Source organism: Trachurus trachurus (genome assembly GCF_905171665.1).
Source record: "Trachurus trachurus genome assembly, chromosome: 4".
In the NCBI taxonomy this organism is placed as follows: Eukaryota; Metazoa; Chordata; class Actinopteri; order Carangiformes; family Carangidae; genus Trachurus; species Trachurus trachurus.
The window spans coordinates 19,553,243-19,572,619 of NC_139898.1; the positions used below are offsets into that span (position 1 = coordinate 19,553,243).

The 19,377-nt window shown below is 41.1% G+C and overlaps 1 protein-coding gene across 5 annotated transcripts in view; it reads left to right on the forward strand.

The window, feature by feature from the left end:
• The first annotated feature begins 2,555 nt into the window (after window positions 1-2,555).
• The window catches only part of opa1 (OPA1 mitochondrial dynamin like GTPase), a 35,273-nt gene continuing 18,451 nt past the window's right edge, over window positions 2,556-19,377 (forward strand). Inside the window, exons 1-28 of one of the 5 annotated variants that reach the window (XM_083969470.1) lie at window positions 2,556-2,738; window positions 4,008-4,332; window positions 4,556-4,652; window positions 4,789-4,896; window positions 6,287-6,337; window positions 7,608-7,690; window positions 9,332-9,487; window positions 11,274-11,327; window positions 11,551-11,655; window positions 11,862-11,948; window positions 12,196-12,309; window positions 12,519-12,599; window positions 12,701-12,775; window positions 12,873-12,944; window positions 13,175-13,274; window positions 13,452-13,582; window positions 14,184-14,256; window positions 14,463-14,535; window positions 14,616-14,731; window positions 15,733-15,797; window positions 15,891-15,967; window positions 17,015-17,180; window positions 17,507-17,659; window positions 17,928-18,036; window positions 18,506-18,585; window positions 18,718-18,858; window positions 19,006-19,149; window positions 19,243-19,336. In XM_083969470.1, the coding sequence (XP_083825596.1) occupies window positions 2,710-2,738; window positions 4,008-4,332; window positions 4,556-4,652; window positions 4,789-4,896; window positions 6,287-6,337; window positions 7,608-7,690; window positions 9,332-9,487; window positions 11,274-11,327; window positions 11,551-11,655; window positions 11,862-11,948; window positions 12,196-12,309; window positions 12,519-12,599; window positions 12,701-12,775; window positions 12,873-12,944; window positions 13,175-13,274; window positions 13,452-13,582; window positions 14,184-14,256; window positions 14,463-14,535; window positions 14,616-14,731; window positions 15,733-15,797; window positions 15,891-15,967; window positions 17,015-17,180; window positions 17,507-17,659; window positions 17,928-18,036; window positions 18,506-18,585; window positions 18,718-18,858; window positions 19,006-19,149; window positions 19,243-19,336 (2,959 nt within the window). In that variant the 5' untranslated portion in view covers window positions 2,556-2,709. The remainder of the gene's footprint in view (window positions 2,739-4,007; window positions 4,333-4,555; window positions 4,653-4,788; window positions 4,897-6,286; window positions 6,338-7,607; window positions 7,691-9,331; window positions 9,488-11,273; window positions 11,328-11,550; window positions 11,656-11,861; window positions 11,949-12,195; window positions 12,310-12,518; window positions 12,600-12,700; window positions 12,776-12,872; window positions 12,945-13,174; window positions 13,275-13,451; window positions 13,583-14,183; window positions 14,257-14,462; window positions 14,536-14,615; window positions 14,732-15,732; window positions 15,798-15,890; window positions 15,968-17,014; window positions 17,181-17,506; window positions 17,660-17,927; window positions 18,037-18,505; window positions 18,586-18,717; window positions 18,859-19,005; window positions 19,150-19,242; window positions 19,337-19,377) is intronic. The other 4 variants (XM_083969471.1, XM_083969473.1, XM_083969472.1 and 1 more) reach the window with 4 other exon arrangements.

Sequence of the window (19,377 nt, forward strand, 5' to 3'; positions counted from 1 at the left end):
AAACCATTTATTCAAGTTATATATTTACTAATCACACCATCATTCTTGCCAATTTAAATGTCCACTTAAGAGATAGCAGTCAGGGTGGACTCACAATTAATGGCATTCTTATGTAAGAAACTTCAAGAAAGGTTGACAGAACATTTTCATTTCACATTAAAGCTACAGTGCATTGCAGCACACATTCTAAGATGTATTTTTTTTTAATATATATATAGTATATCTCCCGTGAAGGAGTCATTATGCTAATTTTATAATCATATGAGGACAGTATGGTCACACTGGTTGAGATAAGTAAAGTGCTACCATCAGGAAAGACCAGGCATTTTGCCCTGCATCAAATAGATTCAGTGTTAATGTGTGAAGGATTTAACTCAAAGTTTTATTCCATCATGGACGCACCGTAAGGCTGCCTTACCCTAACCCTAACAAAAATAAAATGTATGGCTGCCCTCTTGGCCAGGTCTCCCTTGGAAAAGAGATCTTTGATCTTAATGGAACTAACCTGGCTAAATAAAGGTTTCCACAATGAATTTATTGAACTTTTCAGTTATTTTGATATCAGAAAAAATTACTGGTAAAATATTGCCATGTAAAAGATGGAGGCCCTGTGAACATTTTAGATAAAATGTAATCTAGCTTTCAATTTCATACTATACAGAGTTAAGACTAGTCCAACAAATTTGTGATGGGCACACAAAAATAGAGCCAGCCCAAGGCATAGGGAGAGTGGGGTAAGTTGAGCCACTTTTTGTATTCAGGATCACTACATCAAGACAATTATAGTTGTGTTCCTAACTAACACATCTGCATATATTTCTGGATGTTTTGCATCCCTACAAATTAACAGAATGAGTGTAAATATAACTGTTTTTAAAATATAGCATGTTCAAAAAAAAAAAGTGGTCTTGTGACTCAACTTAAGTAAGTAAGTAAGTACAGTAAGTTGACCATAGGAGTGGGGTAAATTGATCAACCCCCCCTTCTTTCCTTCCATCCATCTCCTCCCTCCCCCTTTACTTAATATTTCACCTGTCCAGGTTACAGGTGAACACAAACTGCAGGGAATTCCTGCTGAGCCACCAACTCACTGAGATTTGGGGAGTTTCGCAATTACGTGGCATCTTGGGAAGAATCCCAGATATTTTTCTTTGAAAGTAAAGTTTGGCACACTATAAACAACTGTTCCTGTTTACAGGAACATACTTGCTTGGGTTTATTACTCCCACAGCTAAAATTGTGCACTTTCATGCTAAGTTTACTACCTCATGTTGTAGCTTATATATACCACAACCCATGTATAAAACACATTTACAATAATCTATTTTAGTCTAAACACAATTCTCATAAAACTTATTATCGACAAAATTCACATGCGAGAGTGAAAAATGATTTTGGGGTCATAAATATTAAACCAATTTACTCACATGGTTCTAACCTTCACAGACTCCATGAAATGATGCCTGCCTCCCTAATATTTGGTCACATGCTAACTTTTTCCTATAGTTTCCTAGAAACAAGGGGTGGGTCAACTTACCCACTGGCTCATCTTACCCCACTCTCCCCTAAGCAAATCCTGTGTATTAAAAACCCTTAATTGTTGTGGTTGCAGTTTTTTTTTTCAAATAAGAAGAAAAGAAAAGCAGGTGAAGTGTTTACAGCAAATCCATTATCTATTGGTTTATTTTGTTACTTTTACTAGATGACATTCAGTATGTCACTTAGTATCAGTTTGAATATTAAGTGTAAATCAATCCCAGGCTGCTGCACCTTTAGCTGAATTTGGTTCCATTTCAGAATAAAAACCACAGATGGGTAAAAACCATATATAGGCTACAGTCTATGGTAAAAACATGTCAGGCTAGGATGATGATCATGGTTCGAATCGTAATATAATGACAGATTAGAAAAATGAAATAAGTTTGTAGTTAGTGTGTAAATGATCAATATTCAGTATTATTGGCGGTAATAGAGGGCTCCAAAATAACATATCAGGCCCTGCCATGTGTGGAAGTCATGGTAGAGGTGTTGACGTCTTTACATAGGAACAACTCTCGACCAGTGTTGCCAACTTGGCGACTTTGTCGCTAAATCTGGCGACTTTCCAACCCCTCTTGGTGACTTTTTTTGTCAAAAGCGACTAGCGACAAATCTAGCGACTTTTTCCCGTGATATTACAAACGTTTCTGGACCTGAAATCACGTTATCACAGCTGTTTTCAACGAGCAGCGGCGCTGCCGCGGGCACTCGCAGGTATTCAGCCTACACACAGTAGTGTCACGGAGCTGCCTCCGCTGCATTCAGAGACGCACTGCTCCACGCCACAGACATAAAGAGCGCCGCTGGCCGCTGGCCGCTGCCGCCGACAACCGGCAACACCCCCCCCCCCCCCCCCCCCCCCCCGCTGAGATAATGACGTCATTTAGCGACTTTTAGCGACTTTTACAACAGCCAATAGCGACTTTGCTTACTGAGGAGTTGGCAACACTGCTCTCGACTGACGCGGTTTCTGTCGGAGGCAGTTTGAGGTCGGTAACGTCCACAGGAAGTGGACTGTCATTCTGGCTGTGTCCTTGTTAGCTAACGACACAGTTAGCGGCCGGGGAAATGTGTACCATTTGGAAAGATGAATTAAACTGTGCCTAAAGAGTGGGGGGGTTTGAAAAAAGATTTTTGCGAAGGTTTACCCAGCTGTTAACGACAGCAAACATGTTGCGTGTCGGGAGCAAAGCCGCCTGGTAAGTGTGTCTGTGTTTGTGTATGTGTGTGTTTGGTGAAGGCAGCGGTGACTGAAGCTAGGCCGTGTTAGCTGTGTCAGGAAAAGCATCGGTTCAGCTGGGTCTGTTTGACAGCTGAGGACAGACACGCTACTAGCTGTAGCTGTCGTCCTTGTGAATAAAACACACCCCATCTAAAACTATTACGACTCACTCACTGCATTGATAAGCTCTGTCCACACACACACAAACACTGCCACTGACATGTTTGTTATTATAAGCTGCTAAGCGGCCTGAGCTGAGCAGCTGTAGCGGATCTGGACGTTACCGAGCAAGCTAACTGGCTAGCTGTGTGGCTAACCTGGGTGGATGGTGGTGGATGTGTTTAACAGTGATATTGTTTTTAAATGCTTTTCTCTCTAACCAACACTTTGCGTTTTTAAATAAATGGTGTCATTACATTGTATGATGACGATTTGTTTTTAGCTTTGTTGTCAATGCATCTCAGCTGACACCGTTACCTTGGAGGGCCAATGTAGCCTGGTAACAGTAACAGTAACGTTACTGGTGGTCGTTCCTAATATTATCGTGTGGTTACGTTGTACCGACACGATCACGTACCTAACTAAATGTATAACTGAGGCATACACCAGCCTCAGTAAGTTAGTTATATGCACTATAACACTTCTGTAATGTTGTTTCTTCTCGATTTGGGTAAAAATGAACAAATTCTCTGCAATTTCTGTTTTTACAACAACAAACAAAAGCAAACCATTGGATTCCCTGGTTTGAAAGACTCACATTTTTCTCATAGAATGAGTTTCTTAGAGTTCATACTACTGTTTCATTGCTTCACTTAAAGTTTAGATGATGAGCAGAAGCTCCCTGTAAAGGTTGTTTCACCCAGCCACATTATGAAGAGACTAGGGATGCACCCGTTATGAAATGATGGACCGATACAGATGTTTAAGATAACAATTTGGCCGATAGCCGACACTGGTACCGATGTTTTTTCTCTGTAATTTATTCCTTCATTGCTTAAAGAAAACCAAGAAATATTCATCACTCCCACACAACACTCATTTTTGCTCACTTGTTTTCAACAAATTGAGTCAGCACAATATGCCACTGAACAGATAAAACATCGGCCACTGCCATCAGTATTTTCCGATGGCTGATGTCAGTCAAAGAGGGTGAATATCGTCCGATACCGATGTTCAGCCGATGCATCGGTGCATCCCTAAAAGAGACGTTTGTGTAACTTGTTGTCTAATTTCTCTGCCCTTTCAGCGTGGCATGCAGGAACCTGGTCTCCACCAAAATGGGTGTGAGATTTCTGGTACCGCTACAGAAGCTGCACCCTCTGTCCCGCGCCATCCACCACCGCTATTCGGGAAACACTAACCCCCAACGGTATCCTCATCGCACTGCAGCCCGCTACTTCACCTCTATGTCACGGTTGCCCATGCGACCACCCAAGCCCCCTCCTGGATCGGGGGGCCGTGGCCACCAGCAGCAGCGCAACTTCTGGGCTCTCCGCCTTGCTGCTCGGCTGCTGAAGCTCCGATACATTCTGCTGGGCTCAGCAGTGGGAGGAGGGTACACGGCTAAAAAGGTCAGTATGGAGTCATTGAAAATGTTTTATGTTGTTGTTTTTTCCCCCCAACCTTTTTCTTGGAATTGTTTTTAAATTCTTAGGTATATTCATTAAGGATTTTTTTTTTTTTTACATGTTTATTACACAATACACATTTCCGCCGTTAGTGGTTGTCATGCAAGTGTTTAATAAACTGTACTCCATGTGTGAAAATAACAAAGGGTCTTTATTTTACTCTCAGACCTACGACGAATGGAAGGACATGCTGCCTGACCTCAGTGAATACAACTGGGTCATTCCTGATTTCGTCTGGGAATTGAGTGAGCAAATTGATTTTGGTAAGCATCTTTTGTTTAGTGTATGAAGTGAAAGATGAACAGTTAATTGTACAATTATGCATCATGGGATATGGCTCTTTGTCATATCCACCATTTATGTCTTTTCCGCTTAACCTGTTATCTTTTGTACCCACAGATAAACTGGCCAAGGCTCTACCAGAGATGGAGGAAATAGCCAAACTGCTACCTGACATGGATAAAATTGGAGAGAACTTCACTTTCCTCAAAAGCCTCCTGTCTACCGGTGAGTGCACAAAACCTGGTCTTCATCTTTTTACAGCATCATAACAACAATAAAATTGCTACATGAAAACATCAGATGTCCACTCTAGGTTAGAGATAACAGTAATTGTACCAAAGCAAACCTATCAACCATGTCTGCCTTTGTGTCTTTACATAATGCATTTTACTATTCAGTACTAGTAGTAAGTCTCTCTCACCTCAGACTGACCTGAGCAGACTGAGATAACATAGGTTGAAAGCTATTACAAAATATGAGGGAATAGCCTGCTTTGTACCTTTGAATTGTTGTGTGTTCTGCAACAGCCCGCCTGTCCGTGGTTGTGGTTGCTGACTGAGCCCTTCCTTTATGCATTTATGAAAACTTGTAACTGCTCTGTTTTGGACCAGTACTTTTGTAGGCAGTGCTAGTACAAGTGCACATTACAGCAGATAATCTATGGTTGACTAGTAGTATTTATCAATTAGAATACTTTTCTGTTCACAAAAAATAAACATAAACTTAAATCACAAGTCATTTTGCCTGAGTGCCTGTCCTTGCGTAGCTAAGGTGAAAACTCGTGTTACTGTAAATTAACCCCACACACCATCTTTTTTATTTTGTTACATTTATCATGTGTTTTGTTTGATAGGATTAATCCCATAATTGTAGAGTAAAAGGGGTTTAGTGCAGTTGGGGAGAACCTCAGACCACCAGTTTGTCATCACTTCTGCTATCTGTAAAACCGTTCACATAAGTCCTGCTTCACATGTTTTGATTTCCTATGCTAATGGCACACAATGACTCACACATCCCAAATGTATGGAAGAATGACTGACAAAAGGGACAGTTCACCCTCGAGCTTTACTCCCTATAATGTCAGTTGAAATTTCCTAAAAAAAAATTGGTTGTCAGCAAATTTGCAACAGGTCTATACCCCCCCTTTACTTTTACTACCAGTCTGCCTTTGAAGAGTTTCAAAAAGTAAAGGAAATAAATCACCATGAAATGTGTCAAATTTATCAAATTAGTTTTGAATTGAGTATCTTGAGTCCAAAAGGAAGGACCTGCTGATAAAAATAAGAAATAAATCTTAATCTGCCTACAACTCTTTAGCAAGTAGAGGAAATTGCTTTAAGCTTTACAGCAGCCCATTCATTGGCTGATAATTAGGAAAGAGGACATTTTGGGCTCAGGACCAGTTTGGGGTGTGCTCATCTCTTTTAACAGTTTCTCATTAAGTGGCTACTTCACTTGAATTTCCAGCAGCTGCTTTGTTTTAATACACACCATTTAGCTGTGTCCCTGCTTTGACCATCATCCCTCTGCTTCGATCTTTTATGATTTATATCTTGTGTTGTTCTCCCTTTCTCCTCCTCCCCTATCCTCCTGTCCTCCTCCACATTCTTCACAGGTGTGAGTTTGGGTAGTGAAGTCAAAGGAGCTGGTCTGCATCTGTTGTTAGGTGTGTAAACCCTGCAGTCAGTAGCGCTGCCCACTCCCCTCTATTATCTCTGTCGCTGTTTGACCACCACCTTGCCACTGTATTGGTTTGGTTGTGGGTTCCTGCTTGCGGTCCTGAGGAGCGCATGCCACGGTTCAGCTGTAAAAACAGGAAGATTCGGTACCACGTTGGGTTCCCGGTTGCAGACCAGTGCTGCTGTTGAACAGCAGTGTCCATGGTTAACAGTCAACACAGGTTATATTTTATTTAGTGAAATGTGTTACCTGTGACTAAAATGCTGAAAAGGTCTTGGACCCGGGGTTTTCAGAGGAGTATGATCATTTATACCGACATCTGATTTGACCCTGTGCCTGACACTTTGTTTGAATTGTAAAAGCCTTGTTAGATTTGTCTCACTCTTCCAGACTAATTTGAAAAATGTGTGAACTTTTCTCTAGTTCACTTCAAAGCAAAAGTGAAAGGAAAGTGGTAAATAGGAGCAATAACCCATAATGATCTTTTTAATTGTTCCTTTCTGGTCTGGAAAGCTCTGAGATGCACATCCACTGTTTCCCTTTAGTTTGTCTCCTCTTCCCCTTTGACTTTCTGTAACATGACTGTCCTTGGCTGTACTCTGTCCCACCTGTGTGATTTTTCTTTTTGCCTCCTTTGACTTCCACCCTCTCTCCCCTGGCCTGTATCTGCTGCTTTCTTTTAACCTACACTCTCAATGCTAATAATGGGGAGATCTCTTTCTGCCATAATTTACTGACACTCAGATGTTTGGAAAATGCACACAAAATTTTAAGTTGGCATTTTTGATATATTGACAGAAAAATAAGTAAGTAAATTTTAATACACAATATTTGGATTGTAAAAGACAAATATTTGTTAAATATCTTTACATAAATTATGTCAGATAGTGTTGATAATTACAGTGACATGAATGTCTGCTCTTAACTGACTGATGTGATTGGTGACACTTTTGGAAGCTACTGTTTCAATAAAAACTGACACAACCAGTTTTTATTGTAAAATACATAACATTTGTGTGTACATGGTATATGCACATAATATATGTGTATATCAGTGCAACATTTTTCAAACATTTGAGCTTTGATAACCTTGGTCTTTATTTTTCTAATCATAGGCCTGCTTTAAACCACTGTCTGGCATATTTAGATCTGGGCATAATTGTATTCCTAAACTTGTTTACAGTTAGTACTCAACGTGATCAGTGATACATTTTCTTTGGTAACCTTATTTTGTGGTGTTCTGTCTCCTCTGGTAGAAACCTCAGGTGATCCTCCTCTAAAAGCCACAGATTCGTCTTCTGCAGCGACACAAGATGCCAGCGACAAGCAATACAAAAAGGCAAGTTTATGAAAACCTGCTGAAAGTTTTCAGCTTTCTGCTCTCTACGCCACCACAGCTTGGGCCCAGTCTGCTCCTGTCGTCTGCAGCTTGGCTACGTTTCACTTCAGTGGCAAGAACTGTAGTGGACTGAATCAAAATGCACTCAGAAAATTTCAATAATGAGTTTTGAGTCTTGTGCAAGGCATTAGGCCATATATTTTAAGAGCCTGTGAGGCACCAAGCAGACTTCATGTTGCCTCACATAAGCACCGGATCCTGACTATTTGAGCATTAGCGAGTGCCTCAACTGATGCATTCACTATATTTGTATTTATAAATTCTGTGTGCATTTTGAGCCACTGTGTTCTACTGAATGTGAAATGTTTCACACTAGCTGCCAGTTTATTATCAAGATGCCCTTCTGACGTCCTAAGGAAACGTTATGGTAAGACACATGAGAGCTTTTCTCAGTCCAGAGCAGTTTACTATTGATTGTGGTGCCATGTACATATTGTACTGTATTACACTCATTCATATCTTTATCATTGTTTCATCTGCCTTTACTGCTTGTCATTCATCTAAACCTTTTTCCCCATAAGGCTCTCTCACCTGGCCAACACTTTATATACATATGTGTTTCATTTCCTTTGTTCTCTTTCCTTTTTGCTGTTTATACATTTAGTCTTTTCTGTTAAGTGACCACTTTCATTGTCTCTGTTTAGTTTTTTTTATGTCATAGTACGTGTTTTTATGTTTTCTTATACAGAATTAAGCTTTGTAAACAAACGACAGAAAACTTTGAGTATGGATATTCTAAGATGAGCTGCATTTAAAAAGATTATAGCTTTCCTCTCCTATGCCCTGCTTTTTGTCTGCAATCATGGTCCCCAACATGAACACGTGTAACACAACAAAAATTTTACAAGTTGAAGCTTCACTTAAAATACAATAACATATGTGAATGAGCAGAATTGCACAATGATGTCATGTTGGTGACCTCTGAACCGAAGCAAATCTTACCTGCTGTATGCCTTACCCCAAATAGAGCGATATCCTAGTGCTTGCTTTGCTTATTTTCATCTTCAACATCATCAGATTGATTATTTTCAGAACCGGCTAATATTGTATTGAAACACACTGAAACAATAGGGACTCAACTTGGTTATTATTTATTTTATTATTATTATAAACTAAGTATGAAAATCAGTTACAGTGTTGTCTGAATTATGGTGAGCTTGAATCTACAGTGGCGCATGCTGGTGAGGAAAGGGGAGCAGAGTCACTGTTGTTGCCACTTGTTGCGAGGTGCTGCTAGTGGTACTGGTTGCCTCCTCTGCCTTCAGCCTGGCAAAGTTTGGCATCTCCCTATTGTGTTTGAGAGAGACTAACTTTGTTCGGTCACACTGATGATGGTGGCGAAATTACCAAGGCCACGGACCTCGGTTCTCTTAAACCTGAGTGTTAACTGAATCGTAAAAATCTCCAACAAACAGCACCAATGCCAGCGACTGAGACACAGACCACGTTTCCTCTGTTGTAGGCTTGTGTTATTTCTTGGATGCAGCAATTGGCCTGTGTGGCCGACCAGACGAGTTGCTGGTTGTTGTGTTTTTTTTTTTGCTGCTCCTACCTCTTTCTCACTATGACGTACCCCAGCAGGGTCTGCTCGGCGAGCTCATTCTTATTCAGCAGCAGATCCAGCGGCACGAGGAGGAGGTCCGGCGGGCCGCTGCAGCCAATAATGCGCGTCCCCCACCGCCAGAGCCTGCTCCCAGTCCGCCTCCGAACCCCAGCCCCCTTCAACAGAAACGCAAGGTGAAGGTCCCACCCCACTTAGACTCGATTTGTCCCACAAATGGCTCCTAAAGATCAAAGCTAAAGAGTAGGAACGAAATATACACCCTAGCATAATTTTTTATTTATACCAGCTGCCTTGACAAGAGTAACTTAACACCAGGCTGAACAGCAGGGTTTCACTGGTCCCCGGAGGAAAGTTTCAAGTTTGTCGCACCTCTTAACACATCCAGCGTCACTGATTGGTATGGTTGGACATGGTTGGATCACACCTAACAGTTATGTCCCAGTGTACTGCCATACACACTGAGGCATCACTGCAGCAAGGTGAGAAGGTTTATGTACCAGAGGGGAGTGAAAACTCTTTCAGTTGGTATTAAGTTGCTCTGCACTTGATTAGTGGAGAGTAGAGCTGGCAGTTTTAACAATTGAATAAAAGTCTCTCTATTTTAGAAGATTCAGTTTTTGGTAGCGTTGCTTTCTGTTACTCCCTTAAATGCACAGGATGGAGGGCACGGCATGAACAGCTGCTAAAAACTAATTGATTAAAACCAATTAATACATTCCAATGCTGTGGCCATGCAATGAATTTGTAATGTCCACCACATAGACCAAAGTAGCATCTTTAAACAGAACTAACTAACACAGTGCAACAGAGACCAATCCGTACTCTACTTTAAATTATTTATTGTATTGCCACTGCATTGGATTATATTATATTTTACAGATGTTTATGTCTAGTCCTCCACTGAAGTCAAGGTGCAAAATGTTTTAAAATGAATTAATTTTAATTTATATTATTTCTAGTTCAGGCCGTTAGTCTGGCCCTTACGATTCCCAACAGTAGCCTCCATGTTTCACCCCCATAGTCTGTCAGGCTGTGCTAAAATTTATTTTGTCAGTGGGCTGTGGAAAAGGCATGCATGGACCTTCATAGCCTGGCTCCAGAAGTGACGTAGTAGCGCAGCCTCACGTTCATGCAAATGGATGGATTGTCATCAGGAGCACAATAATGTACGGAAACATTGCATGGAGTGTAGTGGCAACCTGCTGCATGGTGTGAGCTGCACTTTTTGAAACTACCACGGATGGACGACAACCCAGTCATGTTATCTTCAACACAGAAATTGTCTAAAGTTTTCAGAAAGTGTAGTAAAGCCCAAATAACTTTTTTAATTAAGGAATTTCAGATCTTATAAAACGTTGTTGCCATATAGTGCTAGACGGTAATTTACAACGCACTTCTTGTCCTTGTCGTGTGGTGTAGAAATTATTTTTGCTAAAGTAGTTTTGCGTGTTTGTCTGTTTCTTGAATTCCCTTTCTTCTGCTGCCAGTCCCATCTGTCCATGTATGCTGTGTCTCCTGCTTTCTGTCCTGTTTATCATCCTGCCAAAACTATTGCGAGTGTACAAAATGCAAAAATCAAATGACCAATGCGGAAAAAAAATCAAGCTGTAATGCCTTCATAATTTTTGGGATGGGATTGGTTGATATTTTTCAGGGCTCACTCTGATTGGTGTCTGTTTTGTGGAATAGAGCTTGTTGATCAAAGCTGAGTAAACCCAGAACGAGTACTGTCTGCCGGGAATCTGATCTTGTTCTTCTCTTCATGCATTAACATGACTATACTCTGGTTCTCTCTGTAACACAGTGTGCACGTAATGAACCTTCCTGATGCTGGTGGGATTTCATGCTTATGAAGTTGCACAGTGAGAGTGACGGGTAGCCCTTATTTTCAACATGAAAAGAAAACAATAACTCAATTTGTTGCCATTCTTTTTCTGTTTTTATTCTTTAACCTTTTAGTCATCAGACAAAGAAAAGCTAGACCAGCTCCAAGAAGAACTGCTCCGTACCCAGGTACAGTAGATTTTGTGATACTCTAATCTTATTATCATGAAAGAGCTTTTATTTTCTAATAAATACTGGTGAAATATAATTGGCAGGAACTGGCCAGTACAATACAATTATCTCGGTAAAGCTGAAAGATTAGTAAACCCCACATTTGAAGTGTTACTGATGCTCATTGTTGATGAATATCAGCATTGTTGGCTGTTGATGGTTACTACTGTTTATTCCATAGCTAAAATATCAGCGCATGCTGGAGAGACTGGAGAAGGAGAATAAAGAGTTAAGGAAAGTGGTGCTGCAAAAAGATGATAAGGGCATTCACCAAAGGAAAGTGAAGGTGGGTTTGTAAACACACACAAACACAGACAATAAACACATTAACCTCGACTTGTTGAGATTAAACAATTATAGATAATTATTCAGAGGACAAGGTAGTTTCAGCTGCTCTCCTCTTTGAGTACTGTCCTCTTCATGCTGCTCTGAACAGTTAGTGTATGTATTTTATCATGTCATCACTGTTCATTTTTGTGTCTCCCCGTGTAGAAATCCCTTATTGACCTGTATTCTGAAGTTCTGGACATTTTGTCTGACTACGATGCCAACTACAACACACAGGACCACCTACCCAGGGTAAGGAGCAGTCAGATTGAAGTCCTCATTCACTAGAGATGGTTTGCTTTCAAAGAAGGGCTTCATTGATTCCTCACTTGTTGCAAATTGTCTAACAAGATTACTCGGTGTGTTTGAAGAGTTTACCTACAATCCTTATAAGATTCCTAACTTAGAATTTTTTTAATAGCTGGAGTGGACACTGATCCTTGCCACTCGTTATCCTTTGCTTTACCCCAGTCACTCAGTTTCTCCTCTCCTCCTTCAGGTGGTTGTGGTCGGAGATCAGAGCGCTGGGAAAACTAGCGTGCTGGAGATGATAGCTCAGGCCAGGATCTTTCCTCGGGGCTCAGGAGAGATGATGACACGTTCTCCTGTCAAGGTGAGTGGACTCATACTAGCTGAAAAGAGATATGGACAATTGATACAGACATTTACCAGCAGCTGGTTATTTTGAAGTGCCACTATTACTACGCTTGTACACTGTCATTGTTGACATGCCATGAAGTTAGCTTTACTTAACAATAGTCATCTCCTAACCAGAATCTAAGAAAAAAAAAGCTTTTGACAATGCTCACTTTCTTGCTCTAGGTAACCCTAAGTGAAGGTCCCCATCATGTGGCCTTGTTCAAGGATAGTGGCAGAGAGTTTGACCTTACCAAGGAAGAGGATGTAAGTCACAAAGTCATTCACTTCATACAACTACTGTGAATTCGAGATTTAACTTTGTTCTCAGTTAATGCAATTCTACCTTTTTTCCCAATGTCTTGCAGCTGTCTGCTCTGAGGCATGAGATTGAGCTGAGGATGAGGAAGAGTGTGAAGGAGGGACAGACAGTCAGCTCTGAGGTTGGACATAGTGCTTCCACTCTAAGAAACTGCAACATTATATTTTTTGTGTAAAGTTTCAGGATATAATGATGTTTCTCTTTCTTTTACATGATAGACAATATCCCTGAGTGTCAAAGGCCCTGGCATCCAGAGGATGGTGCTTGTTGACTTACCAGGTGTCATCAGTGTAAGTATAAGTTCGGATGAATGTCTGAATGTCTACTAATGTATTTAACTGTGTTCAAGATTCTCTCTCTGTAATACACAGGTGCTGTCTTAGTTTACTCTTTTGTTATCTTCATATCATTCTTCACAGTTATCAATTACAGATATCAGTTTAATAGACCAAAGGTATTGCAAATACAGTGATACAGTCTTATGATACTAAAAGTCTTCATGTTAATTTTTTGTCCTCAGACGGTGACTTCTGGCATGGCAGCAGACACTAAGGAAACCATCTTCAGCATCAGCAAAGCCTACATGCAGAACCCCAATGCTATCATCCTCTGTATTCAAGGTGAGCCATAAACACACCATTCCCACGTCTAATATCAACGGACCCGTGTCAAACTGAACAGGGAGATGAAGTGTCAGAATTAAAGTCTGACTTTCAGACCCACGTACTTTCCTGTTGTCCCCATTTTATTCATCTGTACATCATTTCTTTATCTCTTGTGACCTTTTCTGTGTTCAGATGGCAGTGTCGATGCAGAGCGGAGCATTGTAACTGACTTGGTTAGCCAGATGGACCCCCACGGGAAGAGGACTATCTTTGTCCTCACCAAGGTGGATTTGGCTGAGAAGAACTTGGCCAGCCCAAGCAGAGTAAGATGATTTACTACTTACCCCAGCGTTGAGCCTTTAGTCTATACTGCTCTCAATATTTTTTTTATTTTTTATTTTTTTATTTATAGTGCAATGCAGGTGATAAACAATACAAGTGTAAAAGTGTGTAAGACGGGTGAAAAACAAACATATATAGCAACACAGGACAAGACAATACGCAGTGATAACTATTATAACCAATCAAATGAAATAACAAAAAAAACAAAACAATAAATGAACAAACAAAAAAAAATGCTCTCAATATTTTTAATCACTTTTACAGTGGGTAAATGATAATGTTTAAAATAATGATTATAATTTTTACCCATACTGTATATGAAATGTGTTCAGAAGACAGAAGCTAAAAAGGTGATTACGGTAATAACAAAACAACCGCAACTTCTGAGGATTCTTTTAAACCAGAGTACAGTATGACATACCAGCCCTCAACCATGAGAGATGAAAATATGAATCTGCCCAACAGAGGGCGCCCACTACCTATATTTTAACCAGCTTGTCCCTCAATGACCCAGCGTTAAGGAACCTTGCAGTGCAGATTGGGGGAAGTCCTTTCTATTAAACCTTTTTTTTTTTCCCCCAGATCCAACAAATAGTGGAAGGAAAGCTGTTTCCAATGAAGGCTCTGGGCTATTTTGCTGTGGTAACAGGCAAAGGTAATCTCTGCAACTGAGTCATCCATTGTTTAATTTCAAGTTATTTAATGAGGACCTTCAGATCATTATCATATCCTAACTCTTAAATTTTGTTGGCCTGTATAACTCATTATGTAGCTTGCATAATATTATTATTCCTTATCAAATCCAACATTACCTTAAATGTCAATTACTCACTCGTTGTTCTGCTATTTACCTGCACACAGGGAGCACCGGTGAAAGCATAGACTCCATTAAAGACTATGAGGAGGACTTCTTCCAGAACTCCAGATTACTTAGGCAAGTAACACCTGATTCATAAAAATCTTACATGGTGTTGAATAATGCAAAGCTGACAGTTAATGTATTGATTCACGTAGGGATGGCATGTTGAAGGCCCACCAGGTGACCACCAAGAACCTCAGTCTGGCCGTTTCCGACTGCTTCTGGAAGATGGTTCGGGAGTCTGTTGAGCAGCAGGCCGATGTCTTCAAAGGTACGACAGCACAGCAACAGGTTTACTGTTTTTAGATTTTTTTTCCCCCACACAAGGTTGAGTGGTTGAGTTGTAAACCTTCCTTTTTGCACCAAATCCCTTTTATGTTGCCAGGTTTGTTTTGAAAATGGGAGATACCATAGTAAAATTTTATTCAATACCTGTGATGTTGGCTCCGGCCTCAACTCATTATGCTGCACAGGGAACAGGTGCTACTTCTGCCCACTCCCCCGCCTGCTTGTGTTGGCTTTACTCAGGCTACACTGCCACGCTTCTCTACCTCTCCAGTCCTGCCTTCCAACCGCAATTAGTCTAGACAATTACAAGCCCATTGCTAACTGTACGGGAGATTTATGGCTGTGAGACCGCAGTTCCCATAGGGCCATTGTGTGGCGTATCGATCCGTAGCCCATCAAATCACACACAGCCGGCCTCAATCGTCCTCGCCTGGCGCCACCGTGGCCCCCACAAACCAGCAATTAGCCTAATCTCCACTGTGGATAGGGAGCTGTGGAAAGGGACAGCAGACTTGGTGTGCGTGTGTTTCCATGTCTGTGACTCTGTCGCAGTGTCTTTCTCTGTGTGCGTATGTGAGAACAGAAACTCTGACTTTTGATAAAGCACATGTGATTGGCCCCATCCCATCTCCTCCTAAGGGACTTAGATTTAAAAGAGGGAAGCCTCAAGCATTTTTTTTTTAATAATAGGCACCATTATCAGTCTGAAAGCCGCCTTTATATCATACCAAGTTAAAACAAAGATGGCCCTGCCTGTTGATTATAGTTATTACTATTTGATGTCATCCAGGTATGACGACAAACACTTGGGAAATGGCTTATAACTAGTGAGACTAATTAAGGTGGGTTAAAGTTCAAATAAGGTTTTGTGGTTGAACAACTTATACTAAATTACAATGTCACTGATTTTTAAATGTGATGATCAAGATTAAACCTGCTGGTGTTCTTATTATAAATGATCGTCAATGTCTCTTCTCACCACAGCTTCCCGCTTCAACCTGGAGACAGAATGGAAGAACAACTACCCTCGTCTTAGAGAGCTGGACAGGGTAAGAGACTTCGACAGATGTCCTCTTACACAGAAGTTCTCCTTAAAGGCTCGTCATATTAATCCAAATGATTCTCGTTTTGTTTTCTCACAGAACGAACTGTATGAAAAGGCCAAAAATGAAATCTTGGATGAAGTCATTAGTTTGAGTCAAGTGACCCCACAGCATTGGTAAGTTAAAGATGATTTATATCAAAATAGCATAAATAGTGCAATATTTAAACCTTTTCTAAAAACTAATAATAAAATTAATGGACTCCAACTTTGCAAAAACAGTCACAGTATTGTGAGATTTATTTTTTAGTGCCCCTGATTTAGATAATCATTCATAACAAGAGTTCACCTGTAGAGGACTAAACCTTGTAAAATTGTATACCTGAACTAGATCATGCATTTGTAATTGCTACAGCACTCAACTAGACATGTGAGGAAAGCTATTTTTAGGGCAATCTGCTGGTTTTTGTCTCAACGCATTTACCGTCGTCATGTGAATGTATAGTTATACCTCACCCCCAATGAGGAAAACCTTGCTAAATGAGATGTATGCATGCTGCTGTGGCTGTCCCCAGTGTGCGTGCCATCAGTTGTCCAAGATCAATACTCTGATGAATGGCCCATGGATGGGAACAGGGGGTGGCCCTGTTAGCCAGCAGCCAGCCAGCACTATTGGAGAATGTGCTTATTGACAGTGAGGGGTGCTAGCCTGAACAAAAGGGGAGCCTAATGAAATATGAGCGTGTGTTTATGATTAATGAGAGGGGCACAACACCGCTCTGGTCTCAGGGGAACTTGGGGAAGGTTTTGTTCCATTGTCACGCTGCTGTGGAGAGATAGAGTGAGAGTGTGGAGGCCTTTGGCTACTAACAGGTTCATACCGAAGCTGTATTGGAATCTACAGTCAAGGGCAATCACAGCGGCGCAGACTACAGAGTGAAAGCAGCTGCGGCCAAGAGCGATCCCTCTTCACTCATTGTTTTCAAGCCCCACCGGGTCACTTAAGTGAACTGAGCCAGACACCTAAAAAGCAACTTTGTTCCAAGCACTCTGGCTTGTTAGATACATCTGAAACAAAAACATGATAACCTAAATCTAAAAAAGACGTAAACATGTATTACCTTAACGTTGTTGCGCCTTCAAATTGCAACAACCAGCTACAAAGTGAAATACTGATCACATTTCTTTCAAGTACAACGAGTTACTGTATGTTTTACCCCCCAGGGAGGCCATCCTGCAGAAGAAGCTCTGGGAACGTGTTTCCACCCATGTAATTGAGAACATCTACCTGCCTGCTGCCCAAACAATGGACTCGGGTACCTTTAACACCACTGTAGACATCAAGCTGAAGCAGTGGACTGACAAGCAGCTGCCACACAAAGCACTGGAGGTAAAGCAAACTGTCATTTTACAATTCAGACTGTAGTAGTGAGTTTATGTTAAATGAGTTTAATCATATGTTTGATCAAACCTCTTTCATATACATTTTCATTTATTTGGATCTCCATTAGCTTGGGCTAAGGTCATTGCTATTCTTCCTGGAGTCCATACCCAACACAATTATCTTTCCACTGCAGTACACATTTTACCACCTTGATGTCATACGTTTTTATATTTTGTCCCAGACTGTATGGATTATAAGGTATATTCAAACAGCCAATGGCATTGTGGTATTCTGATCCTTTTCTTTCCCCAATGCCTTCCGCTCCTCGTCAGGTTGCCTGGGAGACGCTGCAGGAGGAGTTTGCCCGCTTCATGGCTGAATACAAAGGCAAAGACCAGGACGACATCTTTGACAAGCTGAAGGAGGCTGTGAAGGACGAGAGCATCAAAAGGCACAAGTGGAACGAGAGGGCCAAGGACAGCCTGGTAAACACACAGTAAATCCACCAACCCTGAGCACAAGGATACACAGAGTTTACACACAAGTCGATTTAATCCATCCCTCCCGAAAGGCAATTTAGTTAACATGTACCATGCGTTAAAAAGAAACTGGTCTTTGTGACATTGGTGTATTCATGCCATCAAGTATCATACCTGGTACAGGACTTACTATGCCTTTCTGTTCAATTACATTCCATCATACAGCCCAGCTGATAATTTGATTTTCTCTTCGCCCTCTCCTTGTATTTGTCAGAGGGTAATCCAGCACAATGCCCTAGAAGACCGCTCCATCACAGACAAGCCTCAGTGGGATGCAGCTATCCAGTTCATGGAGGAAACCTTGCAGTCACGTCTCAAAGACAGTATGTTGGCCATGATTACTGAGGCGTCGCTTTCTCTCTTTCTGTAACTATGAAACAAAATGTTCCATTGTTGTCAAAGCAGGAATTTCTAAATTAATCAAATCATCATCCATTTTCTTTTTGATATACTGAATTTTTCACATTCTTCTTCTTCTGGTTACTTGGTCAAAAACCAAACATTGTTGGGTCAGAACCATTTAATTTGTGGGACAAACTCAGGAATCAGTCTAATGTTCACTGTGATTCAATATGATGCAGGAGGCACATAAACATATCACAGACACAATGGTCAGAAATTGCCAGTCTTTCACGTTATATTGTCTGGTGCAGAGCAAGGCAAGGCAGTGAAGTACAGCGACACACCAAAGAGGTTGTGTGAAATACTTTCAGTGTAGGCAGCTTCTGCAATGGATGGCAAATTTGATGTTTTCCATCGTTTTTGAGCGGCTGTCTTTCTCTCTTCTTGTAGCCGACTCAGTAATCAAAGACATGGTGGGTCCAGACTGGAAGCAGAGGTGGATGAACTGGAAGAATCGCACACCAGATCAGGTCAGAGTTTGGGATGAGTCTCCCCAAATTCTTGAAGAAACACAACTTACACCTTTAAATATAAGAAATAATACCAGTACTAAATTAGTACAGGTAAACAACAATACTGACTCGTTTCCTTTGACCTTTTAGCACATCCGCAATGAAACGAAAAACGAGCTGGAGCGTTTGCTGAAGCTGCATGATGAACACACAGCCTACCTGGCCAATGACGAGGTCACCACAGTGAGAAAGAACCTCGAAGGACGAGGGGTGGAGGTTGATCCTGTGCTGGTGAGCTTCTAGACAAAAGTTACATCATCATAAAAACGTGATGGGGATAAATATATTAGAAATCCAGTTTGCATACACAGAGTTGTAGCTTATATAATAACTGTCCCCCATTAACACCCCGCGTGCCGACTTCTTTTCCTGAACCAGATCAAGGACACGTGGCATCAGCTGTATCGCCGACACTTCTTGCAGAAGGCGCTGGCTCACTGTAACCTCTGCAAAAGAGGTTTTTACTACTACCAGAGACACTTTGTTGACTCTGAGGTAAGGAGAAGGATGAGTTACCCTGAGGTGACTTTTTTTAATCTGCATCCTTTTTATTTAATTCCAAATTTTCATTTTGTTATATATTATTGTGTAAAAAACCGTGTCTATTTTTCCCAGCTGGAGTGCAATGATGTGGTGCTGTTCTGGAGGATCCAGAGGATGCTAGTCATCACAGCCAATACTCTCCGACAGCAGCTCACCAACACTGAGGGTATGGAGTATAGACTGATTTATAATGGAAGGTGGAGGTTT